At 51.5% G+C, this 25724-nt stretch overlaps 1 protein-coding gene across 2 annotated transcripts in view; it reads left to right on the plus strand.

Annotated features, from left to right (window-relative positions):
• PRKCB (protein kinase C beta) overlaps positions 1-25724 on the plus strand; it is a 296895-nt gene that overhangs the window by 248863 nt on the left and 22308 nt on the right. For both annotated transcript variants that reach the window (XM_059692105.1, XM_059692104.1), the window contains exons 11-15: positions 13035-13126; positions 14474-14536; positions 18369-18507; positions 21066-21146; positions 21394-21501. In XM_059692105.1, coding sequence (XP_059548088.1) covers positions 13035-13126; positions 14474-14536; positions 18369-18507; positions 21066-21146; positions 21394-21501 — 483 coding nt within the window. The remainder of the gene's footprint in view (positions 1-13034; positions 13127-14473; positions 14537-18368; positions 18508-21065; positions 21147-21393; positions 21502-25724) is intronic.

Below are 25724 nucleotides of genomic sequence, written 5' to 3' on the forward strand. Positions count from 1 at the left end.
TAACTATGCCTTTGCGTGTGAATCACAATGTCCACTCCCCTGACACCCTGGGGCGGGACGCAGCACCGCCTGTGCCCGGCAGTTCGGGGCCTGTGCCCTCAGGAGCCTTGCCCCTCTCCCAACTGCGCAGACGCGCCTGGTGCTCCATCCCTCAGAGAGGAACTGGCTTCCCGTCGGAGTGTACCATTCAAGCACTGGTTTCTTCCTGGGCTCCCCAAAGGTATTGCGACAGAGGGGACTGTCACCCAACGTTACAGGGAAGGATTGACGACCTGAGTGCTGGGTAGTTCTCCCTAAACACAGCACCGGGCACACGCCCGCTGGACGCGCCCGAGCTTTGCCAGTCCAGTGTGTTGAGCTGCCACCAGAATGGCCTTCGTAGTGGTGACGACAAGGACAAGAGCAGAGCTGGCCCTGCGAGTGCCAGGCCGCGCCGGGCCCTGCTCAGCCCGCAGGGGTCCCCCCGCTGCCCTCGGCACCTCTGGGCGGCTGCTCCCGCCCCGGGTAGGCAAGGACACTGGTGTGCAGAGGCGCCCGGACTCCTGCCGCGCGCACGGGCAGCGTGGCCCTGGGGCGGGTTCCCAAGCCTCGCGGGCCCCCCTCAGGCACCGGCCTCCTGCCTCTGCCTCGCTCCGGATTCTCCCTCTGGTTTAGGAATTATTTTCACTTTCCTGGTCACATCTAATTTTCACAAGGGGACTGTTCCCGCCCTGCACAGAGGACGCGGACCCTTGAGAGATGGGCCGGCTCCGGTCACCAGCGCTAAGCGGCAGGTCCTCGTGCCCTGCAAGTGTCACTCCCACCGTGAGGAGACCTGCTTCCGCAGGATGTGGCACTGCTGGAGAGATCGATCAGGGAGCGATTTAAAGTGCAAGGAGCATCTACACGAGCTGGGAGGGCCCGAGGAGTCGCCTGCCTCCCGCTTACCCTCTGGACCCGCACATTCTCTGCACCCCAGCCTGGTGCCCGGAGGAGGCAGCCCGGCTGAAAGGCAGTATCTTGAGAGCCGTGTCCCTAAGCGTCAGCCAGCGCTGCCGTGGACAGAGGGCTAATGCTTACGGATGCCGCCAGCGGTGTTACTGTTGGCATAAACGGTCCAGGACGCCGCTGCGTCACTGCGAGGGGACCGCAGGAACTAGAGAGACAAGCCCTGTCCCCACAGAGAGGCCGTCGGCCACCGTGGCAGCAGAGCAGAGCAGCTGGGGCGGCGGGGTTGGGACAGGAGGTGCTGCTTTGGGTAGGAGGACTGGGAAGGCCTTCCTGCTGAGGGTGGCGTTTAAGCAGCCACTCGGTTGGGCGAGGGAGCGGGCGTGAGCGTGTCTGGGTCCAATGTCCGCGACAGCAGGACACTGCGGTGGTGGCCCCGCGGGACGCCCGCTCGGCACCAGAGGAGCGGCCAAGGCCACTGTGGCCGAGTGGATTGCCCGTGTGTGTTTTGTGGTCCAGAATTCCTTTATGAGTCACCTACCTTTAAAAAATGACAGATCTGGCGTAACGTTGCAAGTGTGGTGTTTGTCTTGCCAGAGATTTAGAATTTGAAGATAAAAGATCTTAATAGGATTTTTTAAAAAAACACACACCTTAAGGTGGTCAAAATAGATAAAAGAGAACAAAGACTCTACCAATATACAAAGCGCCTTTTGTCCTTCTTAAAATGATGCAAATTTAATTCCTAAGACCTGTGTAGAAAAGCAGAGTTACATCAGATGAATTCTTAGACAATTGGATTTGAAACCTTTGACAAATATGCACAACGCAACTTTAGCAGAAAATGTAGGAGATACATTCTGTTCCAGAGATGATTCTAAATGTGCGAAAATGGAATGTGCACATAGAAAGGGACCAGGGGGAAAAAGGGAGAAAGAAAGAAAGAAAGAAAGAAAGAAAGAAAGAAAGAAAGAAAGAAAGAAAGAAAGAAAGAAAGAAAGAAGGAAGGAAGGAAGGAAGGAAGGAAGGAAGGAAGGAAGGAAGGAAGGAAGGAAGGAAGGAAGGAAGAAGGAAGGAAGGAAGGAGAGAGAGAGAGAGAGAGAGAGAGAGAGAGAGAGAGAGAGAGAGAGAGAAGGAAGAAAGGAAGGAAGAAAGGAAGGAAGGAAGAAACCAGGAAGAGACAGGCACAGACTAATCAAAACGTTGGCGTGAATTAGGGAGGGTCATGGGTGACCGTCTCTGTCTTGAAAAGTGTCGCAAAGCACCACACGGTGGAAGCGTGGACACCCAGACAGACGCAGAAGCCATCCGAGGGCTCGGATGCTTGGAGATTGCTCCCTGGATGAACTGGCCTCAGGTGGACGGGGCTCAGGGAGTTGTCCTCTAGCACACACAGGGATAAGCGTGAGCACCTCCGTTACAGAAACCCGGGCTGGGATGCCCTGCTCGCTCTGCATGTGGGGTCACTGTCCTTACAGGGGGCACGGGAAGCGGGAGTAAGAGAGGTGATGTGCCTCGTGCAGGAGCAGCAGTGAGCGGAGGCCGCCCGCGTCCAGCTGGGCTGGGGCACCTGCTGCGGCGACACGAGAGGATTGGGTTTTCCAGGGGCAGCTGTCAGCCGCCACATTCACAAAATTTCCCAACTGCCAGTGGGCACAGGCAGTTAAGCCTCCTTAGCAAAACATCTATTTTAAATGTTTTCTTTTCGATTGAACATATGCACTTCTTTAAAAAAAAATAGAATTAGATTTTATGAGTCATTGAAGGATAGAAGTTACTTCCCGAATTTGCTGTCTTGGCCCAATAAGAACTCAGTTGCAAGGCATGCTGGGAGGGACATCAACCTGCATGCAGTAGCGGACAGGGAGGGGGCTGAAGATGATTGCACTTGTCGGGTTGGCCTCTGATGACATGTCTGCTGAGCACCAAGAGTGTCCAGAAGTCCTGGCGCCTCAGGTGGGCTCTGGGCTGGCAGCAGCCTCCACGGAGGTGGTCGGGCACAGGGCACTGCAGAAGGCAGCTTGGGCAGCAGTCTCAGCCAGGAGGGTGGGTTGCAAGAAACAGAGCGCCCCTCCTCCACACTTTCTTTTTTTAAAATATAATTTTATTGACTTCAGAGAGGAAGGGAGAGGGAGAGAGAGATAGAAACATCAATAATGAGAGAGAATCATTGACCGGCTGCCTCCTGCACGTCCCACACTGGGGATCTAGCCTGCAACCCTAGCAAGTGCCATGACTGGGAATCGAACTGGAACTTCCTGGTTCATAGATCAATGCCCAACCACTGAGCCATGCTGGCCGGGCCTCCTGGTCTGTGTTTCTCCCTGGTCATGGCACCATGGCTTTCCTAGCCCCTTGCAGTTGCCTACCTACCCAACTCCCTGGACTCCAGTTCATACTCGGAGGACAGGGAATTTGATGGGTGTGTGCAGGTCAGATGTTTTATTCCTGGCATGATCAGCTGTAATTGGCTACTACTAACTTGGTAGGAACCTTTAAAAAGGGGTTGAATCCACAGGGCAGGAATGTTGGCTCTCATATCAGATGGGAGATGTCATCTTGAGTCCAAAGACACTGAGTTGGAGCTGGACACAGCCCGCTGTAGCAGTGCCACTGGGCCCTCGGTGAGGGATGGAGGGAAAGAAGCTGGCAGAGTTTCGTGGGTTCAGGGCTTTAGGCAGTCAAAGCCACTGGGGAATCTTGGGTGCAAGAGAGGACCCAAAAATGCAACAAGGCATGTAAGTCTGGGTTGAGTAGGAAGAGACACAGCCTGGTTCTCTCTGCCTTCTTGTTGGTGGCCTTTGCATCTTCATTCAGTAATCAAAGACCCATAGAATTCTAAAGAAGAGAGAGGGTACCAGCCCCTGAGAACTTTGCTCTCTATATGGAGGGCAAGGCTTTGAAAGCTGGAAAAGTCAGAGGAGCCGCAGTTACTTGATTCTGATAGTGTCATGAGGCTATAGCATACACAGGAAAGAGCAGCTGGGTGACCCACGGCCTCGAGGTCTTTGAGTCTGCGTGGACTTGACGTGTCTTTGCAACACCCAATGAAGGAGATGCTGCCATCACCCTCAGGGAGGCAGAGAAGTTTAAATGTTTGCACGTTCTCAGAGTGGGGAAGCCGTGTACCTGGGACTTGAACCCAGGACCAGCTCATGTCCACCACAGCACTGCACAGCTTTTCCAGGGAAACAGGTGAATCTGAGTGGTGAGGCACAGCGGACACGCAGGATTAATTCCCTCACCGGCAGGGAAAACCATTGAAGATCATTCCGTAGGGAAACGCTTTCTTCAGCCTCCTTAGAGCTTGGTGCATGCCCATGTGGTTGCTTTTCTCTGCCCGTAGTATCTTATTAACAGTGGCCGGTGTCCCCTGGCAGTTCCGTGGGCATGATGTCACATCCCTCTTCCCCTTGTCTTAGGGGATGATCCTCTCTCTGCCCTGTCCTGGGCCCCAGGTGAACATGCCGCCCAGTCATGTTTTAAATCAGACCATCCTCATCTTCACGCTCCAGATTTAGGAAATTCTATCCAACCCTTTGCGTGATGCAGGGGCGGACACATGTCTGATGTTATTTAATTACTGATTAAATGTGAGGGATAAAGGAGAAAGGAGACTTAAAATGAACCAGAGTCACTGCATGCTTCGGAGATGAGGGCCACGTGTAATGAAGAGTAACAGCAATACCGGGCACCCGGGAAGACGCGCCCTGAGCGTTAGCAGACGGGCTGGTTTGCGGAGGAAGACAGTGAGCTTGCCTTTCAGCGGTGGATTGCGGTTGACAGGGGAACACCCACGTGGAAACGTCCTGCAGCCAGCTGGAGCGGCCGGAGCGCGGGAGGAAGGGGGAGGAAAGACGAGTAAGTCAGGATTCATCAGCCCGAGAGATGAGTGTTGAAGTTTTGAACTGTGGCAGGTCCTCTTTGGGAAACTGAGCAAGTAGGAGAGAGCCAGGCTAGCCTTGACTCCATACTCAATAGCTACCTTTGATTTTCATGTAGTACAGCAAGTAGGTCCCAATCAAAACCACTGCCTGTGGCTGCCTGAGAGATCTTTTAAGACCACACATCACTTTAGAGGAAGAGTGTTGGGGGGGCGGGGGGGACGGGACTTGGTCACATTTCAGGTCACTGAGGAGGGAATGATTATGTGAGGTTCAGAGGCCAGGCGAGCGGGGTGGGAGGGGGGAGGAGGGGGGGCAGTTCCATTGGCCGAAGGCCCCAGAGCTCCCTCTTTGTGCCTCTCATGTAATCTCTTATCACAGTTTATTCTAGATGATGGCTTGAGTTTGTTGTCTATTTGTTTTAACTGAAATTCTGTGGGCAAAGTCTGTATCTTATTCATCACTTTTTTCCTTTGATGCCTAATGCATGACTTGCAAAAACAAATGTTCAATACGAGGTCTGAAATTCACGTCTCACCCTGGCCGGTGGCTCAGTTGATTGCAGTGTCATCCCGTGCACCGAAGGGTCTCAGGTTCAATTCCTGGTCAGGGCACATAACTAGGTTGCAGGTTCAATCCCTGGTCAGGGTGAGTATGGGAGGAAATCAGTCAATGGTTCTCACATTGAGATCTCTCTCTCTCTCTCTCTCTCTCTCTCTCTCTCTCTCTCTCCTCCCTCTCTCTCTCTAAATCAATAAAACAAATCCTCAACTGAGGATAAAACAAAACAAAACACTTCTATGTTCCATATTGGCTCTAGGTGGCCGCTGGCGTTTTCCAAATGTTGATGTCCCTTACTTTTGAGCGGGCGATGAACTTGTGGGGTCACAGGCAAATGGCATTTGTTGTAAAGATAAGTCACTTCGGGGATTGAGATACCAAAGCCAGACTGGATGGAGCATAGCATTGAGAGGCTCCAGACGTGTGTTTATTTTTTACAGAAACAACAAATTTCCATTTATGGCTTTGATATGAGGTTTTAAAACTTTAAAGTAATTGTGTTTAAGTTTTTAAAAGCAAGTTAATAAAAATATATTTAAAAGTAAGTAAGTTCTTGTGGCTGAGGCAACACGGTGAAGACGTAGAAGGGCGTGTTGGGGCACGTGGGCTGTGGGGGGTGCCTGCCCCCTGGTCCTCACCTGGCCTCGCCCTCTGTCTCCTCGCCTCCTTTGCAGCTCAGTGCATCCTCCTCTCCCTCAGCAACAACAACCATAAAACCAGAGCCTTCCAGTGCTTGTTCTATTTCCACATAGACGTTAAAACAACATGAAATGATCAAGGGAACATGTTCATCCATAGCCCAACCAAAGTTATTGCTCACCCCATCTGGGGAAAGGTTGCCATGGGGACATGTGTCTGGTCTTTCCCCAGGCCTGGGGAATCCCTCACAGGGGCCCCAGATTATTCCCAGCAGCACCCCTGGCAGCGGAAGAGCGCCTGGCATAGTGTGGGCATCATTGTTCAGAAAGTGAAATGACAGCGAGATGCCTGTGTAATGTTTAATAGCTGGAGCCCTGGTGTGCCAAGCCGGGCTCAGTGAAGTCCAGAGCTGGTGGGTCTCGGGGCTTCCCCTGATCTGCTTCGTGAGAGAAGAGGCCCCCAGAGCGTGGCACTCCCCGCGGTGGAGCCCGAGGCGGGGACTGTGGCTGATGCGTGCAGGGCAAGCGGAGGCCTTCCAAGCAGAAGCAGTGAAATCTCTCCCTCGCTTCTTCTCTGTGGCCGATGCCATCTGCTAGTTTTAAAAATAAGTTTTAAAAGCAAGTGTTTTGGTTCTTTCAACATGCAGCAAAGACAGATGCTATTTTAAAGCTTATTTTCAATCAAACCTCTCCCCCCTCCTTCCCCCAAAAGAAGCAGATCGGGTGTCAGCAGTTCTAGCTGACGGTGTCCACTCCACCACTAACTTGTATGTGACCTTTTTGCACATCTCATGTGCCTTGGACGCTGCCTCCCTCCCTGGCCCTCACTGGAGGGTAAAGGAGTATTGCTCTGAGGAAGTCCTTGAGTGTTTCAAAAGTAATTGATCATCCTGGATTTCTCCCCTGTGGCCTGCCAGCTCCTCTCCACCTGGACCGGACCCCTCAGAGGGGAGGACATACCACCAAGCACACAATGTCTAGCTCAGAGCCTAACACAGGAGGCACCTACTAAGAGGTTGCAAGTATAGACTCTGCAACCGATCTGCCTGGGTTCAGATCCTGAATCTGCAGCTTCACTGCTATGTGAACTTTGGCGGGTTATTTACTTGTTCTGAGCTTCAACATTCATGTCTTTAAAAGGGGGAGAATGGGCCCTGGCCGGGTGGCTCAGTTGGTTGGAGTGTGGTCCTCTACACCCTAAAGTTGTGGGTTTGATTCCTGGTCAGGGCACATACCTAGGTTGTGGGTTCGATCCCCAGCTGAGGCACGTACAGGAGGCAACCAATCGATGTTTCTCTTTCACATCAATGTTTCTCTCTCTCTCCCTTCTTTTCTCTCTAAAATCAATAAAAAAAATATATTCTTGGATGAGGATTACAAAAAGGGGGTGGGGGAGTGGGAAAACAGTAATACTGGTCATGTTCAGTTGTTTAGAAAGATAAGTGAGACCAAACAAACAGAGCACTTAGCTCAGTCACATATAAGTGCTCACACGAAGATAGCTTTATTTTGTGATTTCTGTCATTCTAATTATTAGGCACTCAGTACACATTCAACAAATGCACATGTGGCTGTTACTTACGATGGAGTTCTGTGCACTTGAAGGAGCTTTTTTAAATGGTGGTTGGAAGATTTGTTGCGTGGCCAACGTCATGTGGGCACTCTCCATGTTATCTTGGTGCTCTATGGGGCAGGTGAGCAACGTCCACCTGCAGGTGAAGAGACAGCTAGAGACTCGAGAAGTGTCACACAGCTAGAAGTAGTGGAAAGGGACTTCAGATCCTGTATTGATTTCAGAACTGGAAACTGCCCTGCCCTTGAGTGCTCCACGCCCCCTGCGCCTGGTCTTGTAGCTCCGTCTGCACAGTAACTTTGCAACTTTTGATTGCAAACCTTTTACATTGTGACCCAGCCACACTGACATATGAATATAACATAAAAGTGCATCTCACAAAATAATACCTATTCTCTATAGAGCAGCGGTTCTCAACCTGTGGGTCGCAACCCCTTTGGTGGTCGAACGACCCTTTCACAGGGGTCGCCTAAGACCCTCCTGCATATCAGATATTTACATGACGATTCATAACAGTAGCAACATGACAGTTATGAAGTGGCAATGAAAATAATTTTATGGTTGGGTCACAACATGAGGAACTGTATTTAAAGGGCCCGAAGGTTGAGAACCACTGCTATAGACCATGCTGGTCATTTCCACCCCTTTCTTTCACTTTTTATTAAGTTGATAATCTATCCTATATAATAAAAGGCTAATGTGCAAGTTGACCAAATGGTGGAATGACCAGTTGCTATGACGTGCACTGACCACCAGGGGGCAGACATTCAATGCAGGAGCTGCCTCCTGGTGGTCAGTGCACTCCCACAGGGGGAGCGCCGCTCAGCCAGAAGCTGGGCTCACAGCTGGTGAGCACAGTGGCGGTGGCAGGAGCCTCTCCTGCCTTCACAGCAGTTGGACATCCCCTGAGGGCTCCTGGACTGCGAGAGGGCACAGGCCAGGCTGAGGGACCCCCCTCCCCTAAGTGCACAGATTTCATGCACTGCGCCTCTAGTCTACTTATATAAAAACTCTTGGTGTAACATTACATCCAGAAGCTCGACCAACTGGAAGGAAGTCAGTCCCGCAGGGGTCGTCTTGGAAATGGCTGCACCCTCCCCTAGCTGTTTCCCCAGAGGGTGAGGTTTCAGGCAGGAACCCGCCCTCAAAGCAGAGCGTGGAAGTACTGAGTCTGGCCTTCAAACCAGGCCCTGACAGTAGGGAGGAGGCAACCCCATTCCTCACAGAATCTGCTGTTGGATAGCTTGATGTCAGTGGCCTGCCAGCCAGGAACCCCATTCACCTGCACCCCGGACCCTGACAGGAGGGACGAGGGAGCCCCATTCCTCATGGAATCGACAGGTGGCCAGCTTGCTGTCAGGGCCCTGCCAGCTAGGAATCCTATTCACCTGCAAATCTGTATAAAGTTTTAATACATTATATTAGAGGTCGTGGTGGTACTGTTTTACCCACAGTGTCTACAGGAATTGCTGCAAATTTACTTCTCGGTGGAAGCACCTTTCATTCCCAATATAAATTACTGATTCCATTAAATGAAACTTCAATTTCTAGACTCAATTTAAAGAGTGAAGTTGCTAAAACTATTAAAAAGGCCCAACTTCTCATTATTGATGAATGCACCATGGCATCCAGTCATGCTATAAATGCCATAGACAGATTACTAAGAGAAATTATGAGTCTGAATGTTGTATTTGGTGAGAAAGTTCTCCTTCTTGGAGGGGATTTTCGACAATGTCTCAGTATTGTACCGCATACTATGGGATTGGCCATAGTACAAACGAGTTTAAAGTACTGTAATGTTTGGGGATGTTTCAGAAAGTTGTCTCTTACAACAAATATGAGATCAGAGGATTCTACTTATAGTGGATGGTTAGTAAAACTTAGAGACGGCAAACTTGATAGCAGTTTTCATTTAGGAATGGATATTATTGAAATCCCTTGTGAAATGATTTGTAATGGATCTATTATTGAAGCTACCTTTGGAAATACTATATCTATAAATAATATTAAAAATATATCTAAACGTGCAATTCTTTGTCCAAAAAATGAGCATGTTCAAAAACTAAATGAAGAAATTTTGGATGTACTCGATGGAGCGTTTCACACATATTTGAGTGATAATTCCATTGATTCCACAGATGATGCTGAAAAGGAAAATTTTCCCATCGAATTTCTTAATAGTATTACTCCTTCGGGAATGCTGTGTCATAAATTAAAATTGAAAGTGGGTACAATCATCATGCTATTGAGAAATCTCAATAGTAAATGGGGTCTTTGTAATGGTACCAGATTTATTATCAAAAGACTACGACCTAATATTATCGAAGCTGAAGTATTAACAGGATCTGCAGAGGGAGAGGTTGTTCTGATTCCAAGAATTAATTTGTCCCCATCTGACACTGGCCTCCCATTTAAATTGATTCGATGATGGTTTCCCACGATGTCAGTATTTGTGATGACTATTAATAAATCACAAGGACAAACTCTAGACAGAGTAGGCATATTCCTATCTGAACCCGTTTTTGCACATGGTCAGCTATATGTTGCTTTCTCTCGAGTTTGAAGAGCATGTGACGTTACAGTTAAAGTTCTAAATACTTCATCACAAGGGAAATTAGTCAAACAGTCTGAAAGTGTTTTCACTCTTAATGTGATGTACAGGGAGATATTAGAATAAATTTAATCACTTTATCAGTCATTGTTTGTGTCACTGTTGTTTTTAAATCATGTTTTTGTCGTTTTTATATCATGCCTCTGTTGTTGTTATATCCTTTTGTTACTGTTTATTAATAAATTTATATATTATTTTCATATACATTTTACTAATTTCCTTTCATCTCTCACACTTCTATTATAGAGAAAGGGCAAATAGCAATATTAAAATATCTCTGCTAATTAATTCCCTTTTAATGTGCATGAATTTCATGCACCGGGTTACTAGTATATATATGGCTAATACACTATCTGACTGCCCGACTGGTCACTATAACATGCACTGACCACCAAGGGTCAGAAACTCAATGCAGGAGCTCCCGTGACACACACTGGTCATTTACAGAGAAACAGCACCATGGACCTGGCACCCACAAAGCAACACTCAGCTTCTCCCAAGTGGGACACAGGCCTTGCCACCACCCGGGAGCAACACCCCACCTAATCGCAGCCAATGCTGCCAAGACCCCATGGCACAAAATGCAGCCCACTGCCCAACCCAGCCCAGCCTGGAAACGGTGGCTGTGGGCACTGGGTAATTACATCACGTAGCAACACCCAGCTTCCTCTCCCTAGCGACTAGCCTCCTTGGAGTTTCTTTAGCCCAGGAACGTGACTTGCTTTGTAGCCAGGTGCAAACATTTTACGCTTTAACCAAATGTCTGTGAAGCGATTTCCCATGCCTCATCTCATTTGATCCTCACAGAAGTCCTCGAGTAGGTAGACAGGAGACTCCGTGAAATCCTATTTTCTTTTCATTAGCCAGAAAATGGAGATTTAGAAAGCTTAGAAACTTGACCCGACTGAAAAGAAGTAAGAAATGGTGGACCTTAAAATGACTTCACATTTTCTCACTGTGCAGAATATAGTCAAACACTGCTACAGTTAAATATTTTACCCTTTGTTCTCCCTGCGTGATCTACAATAATAATCTGCTTCGTGTTGATATCTACTGCTGTGTTGCTGATAATTACCTGAAAGAGAAGTTGGGGTGCTTCACTGGGCTGGAAAAAGTTTAGCTAAATCAGAAAGCAGGGCAAATTAAGCACGTTTATCTATATATGTAAAGCTCTTGCTGGTGCCATGTGTTTTGATCTGTCATTGTCGATCGTGAATTTGGATGACACTTCTGTTATAGAGAAAGGTCGAATAGCGATATTAAAATATTTCTTCTAATTAATTTCCTTTCAATGTGCACAGATTTGTGCACCGGGCCACTAGTTTGATATAAAGGAGTCATTTGGCCCAACTTATGTATGTGGGCTGGGAGCTCAGGGGTGGCTTCCCTGGGCAATTCTGACCCTGGGGTCTCAGATGAAAGTTGTATATTTTCTTGGGAAAAGTGTCTGTTTAGGTCCTCTGCCCATTTTTTAATTGGATTGTTTGCTTTTGTTGTTGAGTTTATGGGTTCATTATATATTTTAGATGTTAGCTCCTTATTGGAAATATCGTTTGCAAATATCTTCTCCCATTCAGTTGGCTGACTTTTTCTTTTGATGATGGTTTCTTTTGCTGTGCAGAAGCTTTTTAGTTTGATGCAGTCCCATTCATTTATTTTTGCTTTTACTTTCCTTGCCTTTGAGGTCAATTCACAAAATCCCCTTTGAGATCAAGGTCCATAAGTTTAGTACTCATGTTTTCTTCCATGTATTTTGTTGTTTCAGGTTTTATATTTAGGTCTTTATCATGCTAAGAGAAATAATTCAGACAGGAAAGGACAAGAATCATATGATTTCATTCGTGGGAAATAAAAAAGAAAGCAACAAATGAAACAAAATTAATAAACTCTTAGACACTGACAACAGTATGTTAGTTACCAGAGGGGAAGGGCGTGGGGGGGAGGGCTGAAGAGGGTAAAAGGGGCTCTAATATATGGTGATGGGAGGAGGCTGGACTATGGGTGGTGAGCACACAATACAATATACAGATGATGTATTACACAGTTGGACACTGCAACTTACATAATGTTATTAACCAGTCGCCTCAATAAAATTAATTTTAAAAAATTGTGGTTTCCAGCTAAGGGTTGCGTCACCTGAAGGTCTGAGAGGGGCTGCAGGGGCTGGCTTCTACGGTGGCCCACTCATGAGGCGGGAGGGGTGCTGGCTGTCGGCAGGAGGCCCATCCTCTGCTGAAGGCCCCTTTCCACAGTGCTGCCGAGGGTCCCCGGGCATGGCGGCCTCCTCCAGGGCAAGTGATTGAAGGGAGAGCAATGTGGAAACTGTCATGTCTTCTGACGAGTCTGGGAAGTCCCACACTGTCATTGATACTGTATCCTATCGATTACCAAGTCAGTCCTAGCCCTTGTGGGAGGGACTACATAGGATGTGAAGACCAGGAGGTGAAACTCATGGGAGGGGGCATCATGGAGCTTTGATAGGCCACCTAGTAACTGTAATAGGATTTACTTAATATTGCCTACTTTTTATTAAAATGAGCTTTATTCTAAATAATGCCTATTAAGTCCCCAGACTCATGTGCTAAGTATCTTTATCAATACAAATGAACATAAACTTAGAGTTACTGATTAAAAAGAACGCTCTCGTACCACCTGTGCTCACCTGCATGCTTACAGTGACACAAACACCCTCCCCCCCGCCCTCCCACGGGGAACAAAGAGCAGGCCGATGGAGGCTGGTGGCTTTCTGGTGTTTGGTCATGCCTCCCAGCTATTCCCTGCTGTCCGCTTGGAACCCGAGAAATGCCGGTGCTGATGGGCCATTTGCTGTCTTCCTCTAGGACCGCCTGTACTTCGTGATGGAATACGTGAACGGTGGTGACCTCATGTACCACATCCAGCAGGTTGGCCGGTTTAAGGAGCCTCATGCTGTGTAAGTGAGAACCTTGCTGTGCATTTCCCTGGGGACATGCGGTGGGTTGACAAGCTTGCCTAGGGCGTCTGCTAAGATCTCATGGCCCTTCAGCAAGCCCTCGGGGTTCCCTCGGGGCCCCATCCTGTCATTCCAGAGGCTGCCGTTCAGCTCAGCCCTGCCCTGTCCTCCCACCTGCCCAGGCTGTGACCACTCTATGCTGGTAGAGTTGCATTCTTCTGCTTCCAAATCCTGCCACTCGCATATCTTGGCACAATTGCTATGGCATTGTGAGCTCAGAGTTGTCTCTCTTCTTCAAGTTCTAATAGTGGACCATAAGCCTTAATCCTATTCTCTCTCTCTCTCTCTCTCTCTCTCTCTCTCTCTCACAAACACACACACACACACACACACACACACACAGATGCACACACACAAACAGACGCCCACGCGCAAACACCCCAAAGCCCTGCCCAGCCCTGTGCTATAACCGGCCTTCAGTAAGAGCTCTCTCACCCTGGCCTACCATTTATCAGTTGTATAACTTGGCCAAGTTTTTTCATGTCACTGAGCCTCGGTTTCCTCATTTAAGGAGCAGGGAGGTAATAGTAGAACCCACCTCACCAGACTGCAGTTAAGATTGAAACAGATAATAACCCACAATGATGCTAGGGAAAGGGCCAGCCTTCAACAGATGGCAGCTGCTATTATTAAGCTCCTAGAGGCCTGGCGCACAAAATTCATGCACTGGTACGGTCCTTAGGCCTGGCCTGCTATCAGGGCCATCTTCCCCAGCTGCCCACAGCTGACCCTGCCTCCTGCCGCCACCCACCCCCAGTCCCCCATTCGCCATTGGGTGATCGATGCCTGACAGCCAGGGGAAGGGACCGAGAGGTCGGCTGTTCACACCTGCTCGCCGCCCCCGCCCCTGCCACAGTGGCTATCAGGTGATCAGAACCTGCCAGCCGGGGAAAGGGACCAAGAGGTGATCAGTGAGCCTCATAGTGACTGGTCCATCGGTCGTTCTGGTCACTCTGCTGTTAGGGTCAATTTGCATATTACCCTTTTATTATGTAGGATTTTAACTTAGTGTACTCGGAACCGACTCTTCTCCAGCTAGTACATCATATCCCATGGCCTCCTCCCCACCACGCAACTGCTGACCCTCTGCCCACCCCAGTGGATCCTTAGGGCAGTTATCTAAACCCTGCTCACTCATCCACACTCCGTACTTTGTTTTATGAGATGGGTGGCTGGCCATCCATGACAGGCATTGATGTCCTACACCCAGTTCACTGTTGTACGGAATTCTGAGAGTTGCCAAGCATATGGTGTCCTTGAACTTCTCATGGCTTTTGTTTATTTCAGATTTTACGCTGCAGAAATCGCCATCGGCCTGTTCTTCTTACAGAGCAAGGGCATCATTTACCGGTACGTGAGCTGCCTGCTTTCCCCCGCGTGGCCTTTGCTCCTCCGGTCCCTGCCTCTTCTCTAACTGCTTTTAAAATAGGTTCCGTGGTGAGGAGGGGTCCTCCCAGGCCAACTCGGGCATGTGCTCCACCAGGCGGAGGCAGCGCCGCCCACTGCCCTGGCAAAGCTCGGGCGCTCTGTGTGGCGACACCTCCCTGCCCTCCGCCACCAGGGATGGTTTGCGCCTCAAACCCAAGGCCATTTGCTCTAAGACAGTGGTTGGCAAACTGCAGCTCGTGAGCCACATGCGGCTCTTTGGCCCCTTGAGTGTGGCTCTTCCACAAAATACCGACTTCTGCACATGGGCCACAAAGTTTCAATTGCACTGTATGTGCGCTCCCACACGTGGTATTTTATGGAAGAGCCACACTCAAGGGGCCAAAGAGCCACATGTGGCTCGAGAGCCATGGTTTGCTGACCACTGTTCTAAGAGGTGGCTCAGCAGGAGGGCCCAGCACTTCTTCCTCTTGCCTGGAGACCCCACATTTGCACATTTGGGGAGCAAGCAAAGCATCTTGTTCAGCAGAACATGATAGGTCATATTATTATGAGACGGGTTGTGTTGTTTGGCTATAATCACAATTCAGAAATGGATTTCTGAGTAGCTTGCCCTGAAAGACAGGATTAAGTTTGGGACTTGGCATTTGCCCATGTTTGGAGGAGCAAGTGTAAGATCACAGCTGCGTGAGTCAGACCATCTCCTATTTCATGCAAGGCAGGCTGCTGAGCCGGGCTGCTGTCTGTCAGTGAGTCGGGGTATGCAGTTCTCACAACCACATGGACGCACACCCACAGACAGGGCCGGCTGCGCTGCTGCTACGCAAGAGGGTCTGGCAGGGGCTCAGGCTTCCAAAGGGCATTTGCCACGTGTGGGGTCTATTGAAGTCCATTTCATTCATTCATTTGACAAACATTTATCCAAATCCCACCGTGTACTGTGATGGGGAGACAGCTGTGAAAAAACAGGCCTAACCGCCCGCCTCTGTGGAACTGATACTCTGGTGGTGGGAGACAGGCACGGGAACCAGGCCTAGGCGGCCGAGCAGTGATGAGTGCTGTGGGGGAAGCGCGAGCAGAGAGGGGGCTCGGTGTGCTGGGTGGTGTGGTGCCTGCCATTCTGTAGACGGCGTGGGATGAGGTTCTGAAGAGTTAGAGGGACCACAGAGTCCTGGACCTCTTAAAGCAACAGAAGAATTGGGACTAAAAGGCGTAAAGGGATCAGGCCTGGTGGTCTCAAGCAGATAGGGTGGTGGCCTGTGGGTGCTGCTGGCATGGGGGGACGGAAGGTGGGGCCTTGCCAGAAGCCTGCAGAGTCCTGGCTTATGGCTCCTGGAAGTGGCGGCATGAAGTTTAGCCGGGGATGGACGATCTTGTCCTGATGACACGGAGCCCCCACGCCCCCTTTACTCCTGGTGCCAGGGGGCGGGGGGGTCAGAGGGGAGTGGCTTCAGCTGGTGCTTGGTGGTGGTGGGGCAACAGGAACAGAGGGGATAATCGTGTGGTCGTTCCGCCATGCTTGCCCTCACTGCCCACGCGGACCTGAGAAGCCTCAGTTCCCCTACGGCTGTCACGGTGTAGCATGTTGGTGCGCCGAATGCAGTGCTGGCGCTGGCAGCTACACATCTTCTGTGTGACATGAGCCGTGAATCGAGGCCAGTGACCTCCCTGTGCCTAACCTGAGGCAGGGCTGGGGTGGCTGCTCCCTCTGATTTCCCCCTTACACGTTGACCTGAGAACCTGACCCTGTACAGCGCTCAGGTTGCTGGGGGGTCGAACATGGGACTGCAAGTTTCTTGAAGAAAATCTTGTTCCAGGGGAGGAATCCGAGGAGGAAATAAGAATCTTTGTCAGCTGGGTTGGGATCAGGGTGAGGTTTCCAGTTGGGATGAGGGATGTGGGAGACAGGACATGGCCATTCAGGCCATAAAAATCCTGAGGTCAGCATCTCGGGCGCTCAGCATGCTTCACTCCAAAGCTCTCTCTCCCTGAGTGCATGCGCTTCCACGCTCCCTCACATCTGAGGTGGTTTCAGGAGCTATTCATTATCCCTTTAAGCCACTTGGCATCTGAGCCCCGGCATTTGTGTGTAGCAAGAGTCTGCCTCCCACTGTGCAGATTTAAAATGCAGATACTCGCTCAGCCCCCGTGGCCAGGCCAGGCACACAGCCCAGGCTCTGCCTCTTGGCACGCTGGCCGAGACCTTGAATCGGAAGTTAGTGACCGAGGAAGCAGAGACTGGCCCTCAAAATCGGCCCCACCTAGTTCCCAGAGTGAGAGGGGAAGCGGTTCTTAGTAGCAACATCCAGAAGGCAGCCCCCGGGCTCCATGGAAGGAGGGCGAGTCTGTGCCCGGGCAGCCTGGGGGCAGGGGGGTGTCTTTCCTGCCAGCTCCGTGCTGCACTTAGGCCTCCGTCTTGGGCCTCAGCTCCTCAGGCTCCATGAGCTACCCATTCCCTTTAAAACATCCTTTTTAGGCGGAAATAGAGTTTGCTTTTGTTGCTCACATGAAAGAATCTCAATTAAGACAGAGTTTGTGAAATTGATAAAGTAAAACTATAAAAACATTACGTGACAGCGTGTGGGCTTCTTAATGTCACTGAGATTGCCTTCATGGCGGCACGATCTTTTCCAATGTCACAAAGCCCTCCCCCCTTTATTTAGTGCCTCAGTGAAGAGGCGAGCGAGTGTGTCAGACTTGCCTCTCTGAGGACCGTGCTGGGGGTGTTGCGGGGACGGGGCGGGGGGCACAGAAGAGCCTTCCTGCCAAACTTAGTATCAAATGAGGGTATTACATTGAGCAAAAGAGGACTCTCAAACCACGCCATGTGCAGCGAGTATACCTGGGTGTTCTCCACCCTAAGGCCTGTGGCTCCTGACACTCCTCTCCTGTAACATAAAGATCTTATCCCTTCTCTCTCCAGTGCCCAGCTACTTGTGTGGGGGCATGGGATCAAGATGAGGGGGCTGTCATGGGTCCCTGGTGACCAGACCATGTAGACTAGTGTAGGCAAAGCACGTTTCTGCAAAGCCCAGTTTCCCTAAGTTCTGAGCTAGCATGCAGGGACCCTGGCTTGTAGATAAGCAGGGGTAGCACCGTGGACAGCACCAAAGATAGTGGACGCCAAGCCCGGGTGCAAGTGAACCGCACTTCCCCCCCCCCCCCCCCCCCCAGAAGAAGAGACCTCGCAGACACAGGTAGGAGATGCCAGCATATGTGTCCAGGTTGTGTTCCTTCGGTTGAAAATGCGACAGCAACTCAATTCAGACTAACTTAAGAGGCATGTTGGAGCTCAATCCCGGGAGCGTGCAGGAGGCGGCCAATTGGGGACTCTCTCTCATCGTGGATGTTTCTATCTCTCTCTCCCACTTCTTCTCCCTTCCTCTCTCTGAAATCAATAAAAACATATTAAAAATAACAATTTTGTGAAATAATCTCTTCTATGAAATGCAAGGGGTCCTTAAGTTACACACGTCAGTCCGTGGGGTGCGCCTGGACCTCTGCCCTTCATTAGCATCCAGCATCCTGCGGGTGTCTTCTCCCGCCCGCCCGGCGTCTCGCTGGGCCTCGCGAGAAGCTGGGCGCGTTGGCTGTGCGGAAAAAGCAGCACACACGGGTTTGTGGACCTTTCCTGATCTTCCTGCCAGGTGATCAGCTACTGGAGGGCCAGGGCTGCTTCACACGCCCTTCCGTCCCCCACACACCCAGCACAGTGCCTGGCTCAACGTGAGTGGCCGTTGGTTGACTTAAAATAAATAACGTGTATTAAGCCCCTACATTCTTATGTTCACAACAGCGACCTAAAACTTGACAACGTGATGCTGGATTCCGAGGGCCACATCAAGATCGCCGACTTTGGCATGTGCAAGGAGAACATCTGGGACGGGGTGACCACCAAGACGTTCTGCGGCACCCCGGACTACATCGCCCCTGAGGTGAGCGCGCCCCAGCTCGTGCCTGCACTGCGCCCCCACCCGGGCTGCGCGGAGCAGCCCCCCGGCCCTCTGAGCTGTCAGTCCTTCGAGATCACACGTGCAGATTCGCGTAGCACACACCCAGAGCTCAGGCCCAGACACACCCAGGTTTGGGAGAAAGCTTAATGAAACTCAACAGAAGCGTCCACCACAATCAGCAAAATCCTCCTTCAGCTACTGTGGCTCATGGCCATGTGGTGCCTGCTTATTGTGACATCAGAATGTTTGTGAAGGCGGGAGAGGCCCCTGGGCTGGTGTGAGGCGGGAGGCAGTAGGTGTGCTGAGCCCTGGAAGACCTGGCGTTCCTTCCTGTGATGCAGGTACAAATGAAAGGGTAAAGGTCGAATTCTAGTCCCCCTTCCCGAAGGAGATGGTCAGTTGCAGAATGAGTTTCCCAACAGGTCATGGTACAAACATTTGTGCCAGGCGATGATACTTCCCTTTCTCTCTGAGTTGGTGCCCAGAGAGGTGACTGTATGCACAGTCTGCTACTGGTTTCTAAGGAATGGGACTGAGGGTGTGGCGCAGAATCTTGGAAATGGACATCCTAGGCTTGTCTGTCACCTCACATGGAACTGGTGACTGGAGGCCCCATGTAACTAATAGCGTGGCACAATATTTAAATCCTACATTCTCTTTCACCAAAGCAGGTCCTTTTCTAGGAACCTAGTTTACATCACGCACACGTACACACACACGCACGCACATGCACGCACGCACACACACACATGCACATGCACACACGCGCGCACACATGCACACACACACACACACGGGTGGGGAGGCGTCCCCTCTGCAGCCTGCAAGGAGCAAGCTGCAGGCGGGCCTCCCGGCTTCGCCATCCGCAGCCACATCCTGCGGCAGCGTCTCTCGCCTCCTCGGGCTCGCTTTCCTTTGTGGAAGGATTGCGTTAGGTTGTCGTGGGGATCCAGTCGAGGTGACGTGCTTCACAAGTGTGCAGGAGTCCCCACGGAGCTCCGCGTCCTCTGGGGCTCACGCGCGAGCGCATTCTACCCGCCTGGGAGCTGGGGTGGCAGACGGCGCTGGATCGGTGGACCCCATTTGTCTGGCTGCACTTATTTAGCCACACAAGCAGTCACTGAGTTACAGGACTTCCCAGTAATAGCAAACATCTGAGGGCATAATATGTGAAGGCACATGTTTCTCTTCCATCCTCACAAAGCCCTATGACATGGGTACTGTTATAAACTGAGGAAACTGAGGCTTAAAGAAGGTAGGCAACTCCTTCCAAGTCACACAGCTGGGAGGGTGTGGCGGTCAGGATCCAACGTCTGGACTGCTTTCCCACACCTTGACCTCCACCTTTGCTCTGTCACCTCTGAACCCCTCCGACAGAGCGTTACACCCTATCAGAAATGTGGGTGCTCATCGGTATTCTAGACACTCCCATGCCCTGGCAGTTTGGTAATAAGTGTCAAAACCCTGATCACTGTGTATAGTGTTTGAGCCCTGAAAATCCGCTTCTAGGAATTCATCTTTTTCTTTTTTAAAAAAAGTACCACTTTATTTGTGCCCTTGTAAAGTTGTACATAGAAACGTATAATACAGTGTGTAAATAGGGAGGGTGTTGCCTCCACACTGCCTTCCATCTTAGGGCCCTGACTTACAGAAATAAGGGGACAGATGTGGAAATGCCTCGTTACAAGAGTCTGTATTGTAGCGTCAGGAGAAACCTCGCCTGTTGGGAATTGGTGAGACAGGTTTTGTAGCCAGGCAATGGGACGCTATATCAAGTTAAGCCTGAGTATGTTGACATAGAGGTATTAACATGGAAATGTTAAGTGACTAAAGTACTTTATTAATATTTCACACATCAAAGTATTTATGTTTATGTAAAACACATACACACAGAGTTTAATCTCTATTCATGGAAAAGAATCTAGAAGGAAATAGACCAAATATCAATCATAAGTTTTCTCTCGATAAAGGATTATGGGTGATTTTAATGGGATTCTCTTAGCTTATCTATATTTTAAAATAAATATTAAAATATTAATAAATGCTATTACATGTGTTCACTTAAAATTTTTAAATTTTGGTAAATAAAAGCATAAAATTTGCCATCTTAACCATTTCTAAATGTACAGTTCAGTAGCGATAAGTACATTCACATTGTTGTATAAATGTTATTACTTTTATAATGAGAAATACAGTTTTTCTTCTTAAAAGTTCACACTCGCTGTATTAAAATTAAAAAAAGCGCACATAGCAGTGACTCGACAGGTCATGTGGCATGCACAGGCATCCCCGGCCTGAGGCCGCTGCCGGGAGACCCCTCCCCCATGGGGAGCAGCAGCTTGCCTGGCACCAGCTCCCTGTCCACTGTTTTAGACGGTGGCCTGCACCTGGGACTGGGACAGTCCATTTAACCTTTCGCAGTAGGCAGGTGACCTCCCTCCCCCGCCACCTGGCCGTCCACTCTCACTGCAAAGGTGTGTGTCCGGTATCCGGCTGCAGGCACCTGCTCGCCCCCTGACGGGCTGCCTTCTGTCTTCCAGATCATTGCGTACCAGCCCTACGGGAAGTCGGTGGACTGGTGGGCATTCGGAGTCCTGCTGTATGAGATGCTGGCCGGGCAGGTAATTGAATTTGAATGATTTGTAGGAAAAGTGTGGCTTCCCTGCAAGAGAGTGTCAGCTTGATCCCCGCTCATCAGTCTGAAGCTCTCTGACTTCGTGCCTTGTGGCTACCCTAGTCTTGGCCGATTCTCCTCCTCTTCTCGCTGGAAGCCTGCAGCCTCCCCGTGGGCCAGGGCGGAGGTGCTGGCTCGGGAGGCTCAGGCAGGAATCCCCTCGCCCACTCGCCCACCTGTCCTCTGTCCCGCAGGCGCCCTTCGAAGGGGAGGACGAGGATGAACTCTTCCAGTCCATCATGGAGCACAACGTGGCTTACCCCAAGTCCATGTCCAAGGAGGCTGTGGCCATCTGCAAAGGGGTGAGTGCGCTCCTCGAAGCCAGGGCCTCCACACACAGGGGCCCCTCCCAGGGCGGGGGAAGGAGACTGAGCTCCACCTCTCCGCCCACTGGCCACCCCCAAGCCCTGGCGGACCTGCTCCCTCCCAGAGGAAAGGGCGCTTTTTCTCGTTTACGCCGTCCAGGCCACCCGGAGCGGCATCTCGCTGCTGGCGGGCTCCACCTCTGGCCCAGCACGGGCGCTGCCTGGCGTGAATGAGGCAGGGAGCCCAGGGGCTTAGCCGAAGAGCTGGAACCACGGGAAGGTGGAGGTCTGCGGCATGGATCCGGCAGCCACGCCGGCTCAGCGCATGAGTGTGGTTAACACTGAGCGCGTGGCTTTGTTCGAAGAAAATACCAGGGAGTGCTGCTTTTGAGGGGTTCTCTAGGTGAGCGACCCAGATTCAGTTTCCTAAGCCGCCCCGACACACAGAGGGCTGCAAGCAGCACATGGTGCACGTGTGAGGCAGGCAGGGCCCTGTTTCTAAGGGTCGCGAGGTGCGTCTGGTGCTGGGCCAGGAGGCCTCCCAGTGGCCGGGCCAGTCCCTGGAGGCCCTTGGGCTCACCTTTGATGCCTCTTGGATGACCTCATGTGCTTCTGCGGTTTGAAAAGGTCCCCATGCCTCTAAACATATTATCCAGAGGTGGTCACTTTTCCTGTGGCGGAAGTGTGCAAGCAACATGGCACCTCCGGACACTAGGGCCCCGAAACGCTGCCTTTTGAAGTCAGCTCTCCCTGCAGTCCGTGGTGCAGGCGTGTTCTTGAGGTTAGGGCATGGCTGTGTCTTCTAGCGGGTTCCTGCGTGTGTCTGAATGAAGCAGGCCTCCAGTCCCAGATCCTGGGGTGTCTGCAGATTTCCCTCCCCCAGCGCTGCTCTTCTGGAGCGTGAGAGGCCATGGAGCTGGCCTGGGTGCGGGCAGCTTAGACCAGCCTCTCAGTCTGGACGCACCTCGTCACGCTGGCAGAATTCCCACTCTTAGCGAGTCGCCTGAGCTTGGTGGTTCAGCTGCCTCGGTTAATGTGCAAATGTCCCTGGAAACCACGTGTGAATTAGGCTCAGTCTCGAACATCTTAAAGTGAATTGGTTAAAAGTATTTTCGTTGAGGTGTGAGGCAAGGGCAGAGAATTGAGACCTGCAGGTTCATTGGGAGCCAAAGCGAAGCTTGTAGGGAAAAGAGGGCCTGGGGAGGCGGTGCGGGCCCTGAGGGTCTGGGTGGGAGGGAGAGGCGTGCCTGAGCCTTCAGTCTGTTTGGTGGCTGCGGGCATTGAAAAATCAGGATTTCCCACAAACATGCAGCTGCCAGTTTCCCTTAAAACACGCCTCAGTCCGCTGGCTTGGAAACCAGTGCCCCTTCCTCTCCGATCTGCCAGGTGCCACCTGGGCTCAGGCCTGTCCCTGGCCTGCTGTCCCTTGGACCGCAGGGACATTGCCCACGTCGGTAGGTCAGGGATGCTGACGGGCCTACACACGGGGTCCGCGGTGACTCCAGGCGTTGGTGCGTGTGAATGGGAACAGCGCCGGGGGCTCTGCCCCAGCCCTTGAGCTATGGTTACCGTTGCCAGCGCTGGCACTGCCATGTCACATGCCGGCTCCTCTGGGCATTGGGTTTGCACCCCCCACGGTTGGGATTTTTAAAGCGGGGGGTTTTGGAGATAAGAGCCCTTTGCAGATCTTGACCTTTCACCTCCTGGGAGCATGGTTTGAAGCAAGTCGCTTTGACCTGGGAGGTGGGGGGAGGGGGGTCTTTATCTCTAAAAAGGAAACAATAGTATTCATTGAACAGAGTTTGTGAGAGCGTTAAAGAACCTAACCTAGCAGGAAGCTCCTTGAGTGGTGTTGCACACAGTAGGTGCTCAGTGCACGCTCAGGGCCTGCCCCTCGCTCTGCTGGCCTGCACAGCGGGGCTGAGGCGGCCTTGGGGTGAGTGTCCAGGTCTCAGCTTCAGCTCCAGTTAGCAGCTCCCTGGGAGAGCAGATTTCTGTTAATTCAGGACCCAGAACCTTCAGGGTTCACTGGGGCGACTTTCCAGCCACGAGGCTGGGGGCTGAGTTGAGTGGTCTGAGTCCCGTGTGGGCTTTTCTCAAGGCTGGGCCTCCAAAGAAGGGGCGCTGCTCAGGGAACAGCCGAAGGCTTCCGTTCAGTGCCCAGGCGTCCGTCGGGGAGGCCCTTGGGGACGGGCGCTGTCTGCACCAGCCGTGGGGACCGCAGAGCCTCGCTGAGTGCCGCTGTGGCTGCCGTGGCTTGGCTTGGCAGCTCCCCATACATGAACATTAAGCCAGGCTCTTGAATGCAGTCCCAACCCCATTGAAAATGCTCTTTCTATATCCATCCTGACGGACCCTATTTTCTACCAAAGAGAAACATCAGCACATCTGCTCAGACTGCCACGCCCGCTTTGAACAGCGTCCAGCATGGAGGCAGGAGGGGCTGCGGGCAGAGCCGCGGGCCGGGGGCCGGGCACATCTGCTCGGCCGCTGCTGCTGCTTCGCTGTGCGGCTTGGGACGAATGGCTCCTTTACTGGACCAGGCTCTTTGTCTGGAAGTGAGGATAAGAGTTGCTAAGGCCTCCGAGTGTTGTGGAGACGGGGGTGTAACGTGCGCGGGAAGCCGTGGGCAGGAGCCTGCCCCGTGCACGGAGCCCTCCTGATTGTGGTGGTGGTGGTTCTGTGGCCACAGTTCATAGCCTTCCCGCCCTCCATCCTGACCCTACACAGATCTCAAGGCTCAGCTCAGTCTGCTCGCCCTCCAGAGACCCTCCCTGACCAAGCCACAGGTACCTCGGGAAACCGCCCGCGAGGAGCTCTCCCATTCCTCTTAAAAGCCCACGGTTTATGGTGAGAGGTGGGGTCAGTCTCGGCTCTGCCCCTTACGCTCTGTGAGTCCTTGCTAGTTGCTTAACCTCTGTGAGTGCCGCCTGCCTGTCATTCGATGGAGAAAATAAATGCCCAGTGCCTGGGGCTATTGTCAGAACCAGGTGGGGTTGTGTGTGTAAGTGAAGACGTAGCTTAGAACGCTACGTGCCCAGTTATTCTCCCCCGGAAGGTGGAGCACATGTGGAAAGTTTGTGCGTGTGCAGGGGGTGGGAGGCTGGGTGGTGGTGGGGGAGAAGGTGGCGGAGATAAGTTATCTTGAAAGCAGGAATCAGCTGAGCGGAATGGCCAACAGAGTAGGTGTGACTGGCTGGGCCCCTTCCTTCCCCTCAATCAGCAAATCCTGGGCAACAATCTAAGAGCTCTGACACCATGGGCTCCTGTGTCTGGTCAATGCTGGAAGCTTTTGGACCCGTATGTCCCAATCACTTTTGTTTCGTCACTTTTTTTAAAAGAATCCTCACCTGAGGATATTTTTTCCCATTGATTTTTAGAGAGAGTGAAAGAGAGAGAGGAGATAAGGAAGGAGGGAGGGAAGGAGAGATTGATGTGAGAGAGACACATCGACGGGTTGCCTCCTGCACCCACCCCGACTGGGGCTGGGATCAAACCTGTAACTGAGGTGCATGCCCTTGACCGGGAATCGAACCCATGACCCTTCAGTCCGAGGGCGATGCTCTAACCACGGAGCCGCCGGCCAGGTCTGTGTTTGGATGCCCTCTTGTCGGTACTTGTTAATAATCACCACTCCTCCTGTCCACCCTGTGCGTTCGCTGAAGTGCCGATGGAGACAGTTCCAAGCTCCTCTGATTTGCTCGCAAGAGAAAGTCTGTCTGGTTTAGCCTCGGAGCAGCTATTCATCTGGTCTCTTGCGCGGCTCTGAGGCCCGAAGATGGAGGGTTTGATAAGTAATTTCACAGGAGGCCCCTGCGGAGTCTGAGGGAGTGTGAGGCGAGGGAAAGGAGCTGGGCTGGCTTTGACTGTTTAATGAGCTTTCGGGAAGTAATTACTTGAAACTTGGGCCCATCTGACTAGTATTTCCTTCTGCTGTCACGGAGGCTTACTGAGAAAGCCGACATTGTCTGGATGTGGCCGTGGCCAGGGCTATCCTCTGGCTTTCTCGTGGTGGGAGGAGGGCGGGAAGAGACCAGAACTGCTCTCATCAATGCAGCAGTGATTGCATAAATCTTATTCTTGAACCCAGATTCATCGTGGTGACCTTTCTAACTTGAAGTCCGGTCCTCAGTTAACCACAGGGATCTTGCTCTGGAGAGTAGCCTGCAGGCACTATTGTCGGGTCCTCCTGGTACAAAGCCCTTGGCCAGGAAAGCATT

The sequence above is a fragment of the Myotis daubentonii genome, chromosome 4 (genome assembly GCF_963259705.1).
Source record: "Myotis daubentonii chromosome 4, mMyoDau2.1, whole genome shotgun sequence".
NCBI lineage: Eukaryota > Metazoa > Chordata > Mammalia > Chiroptera > Vespertilionidae > Myotis > Myotis daubentonii.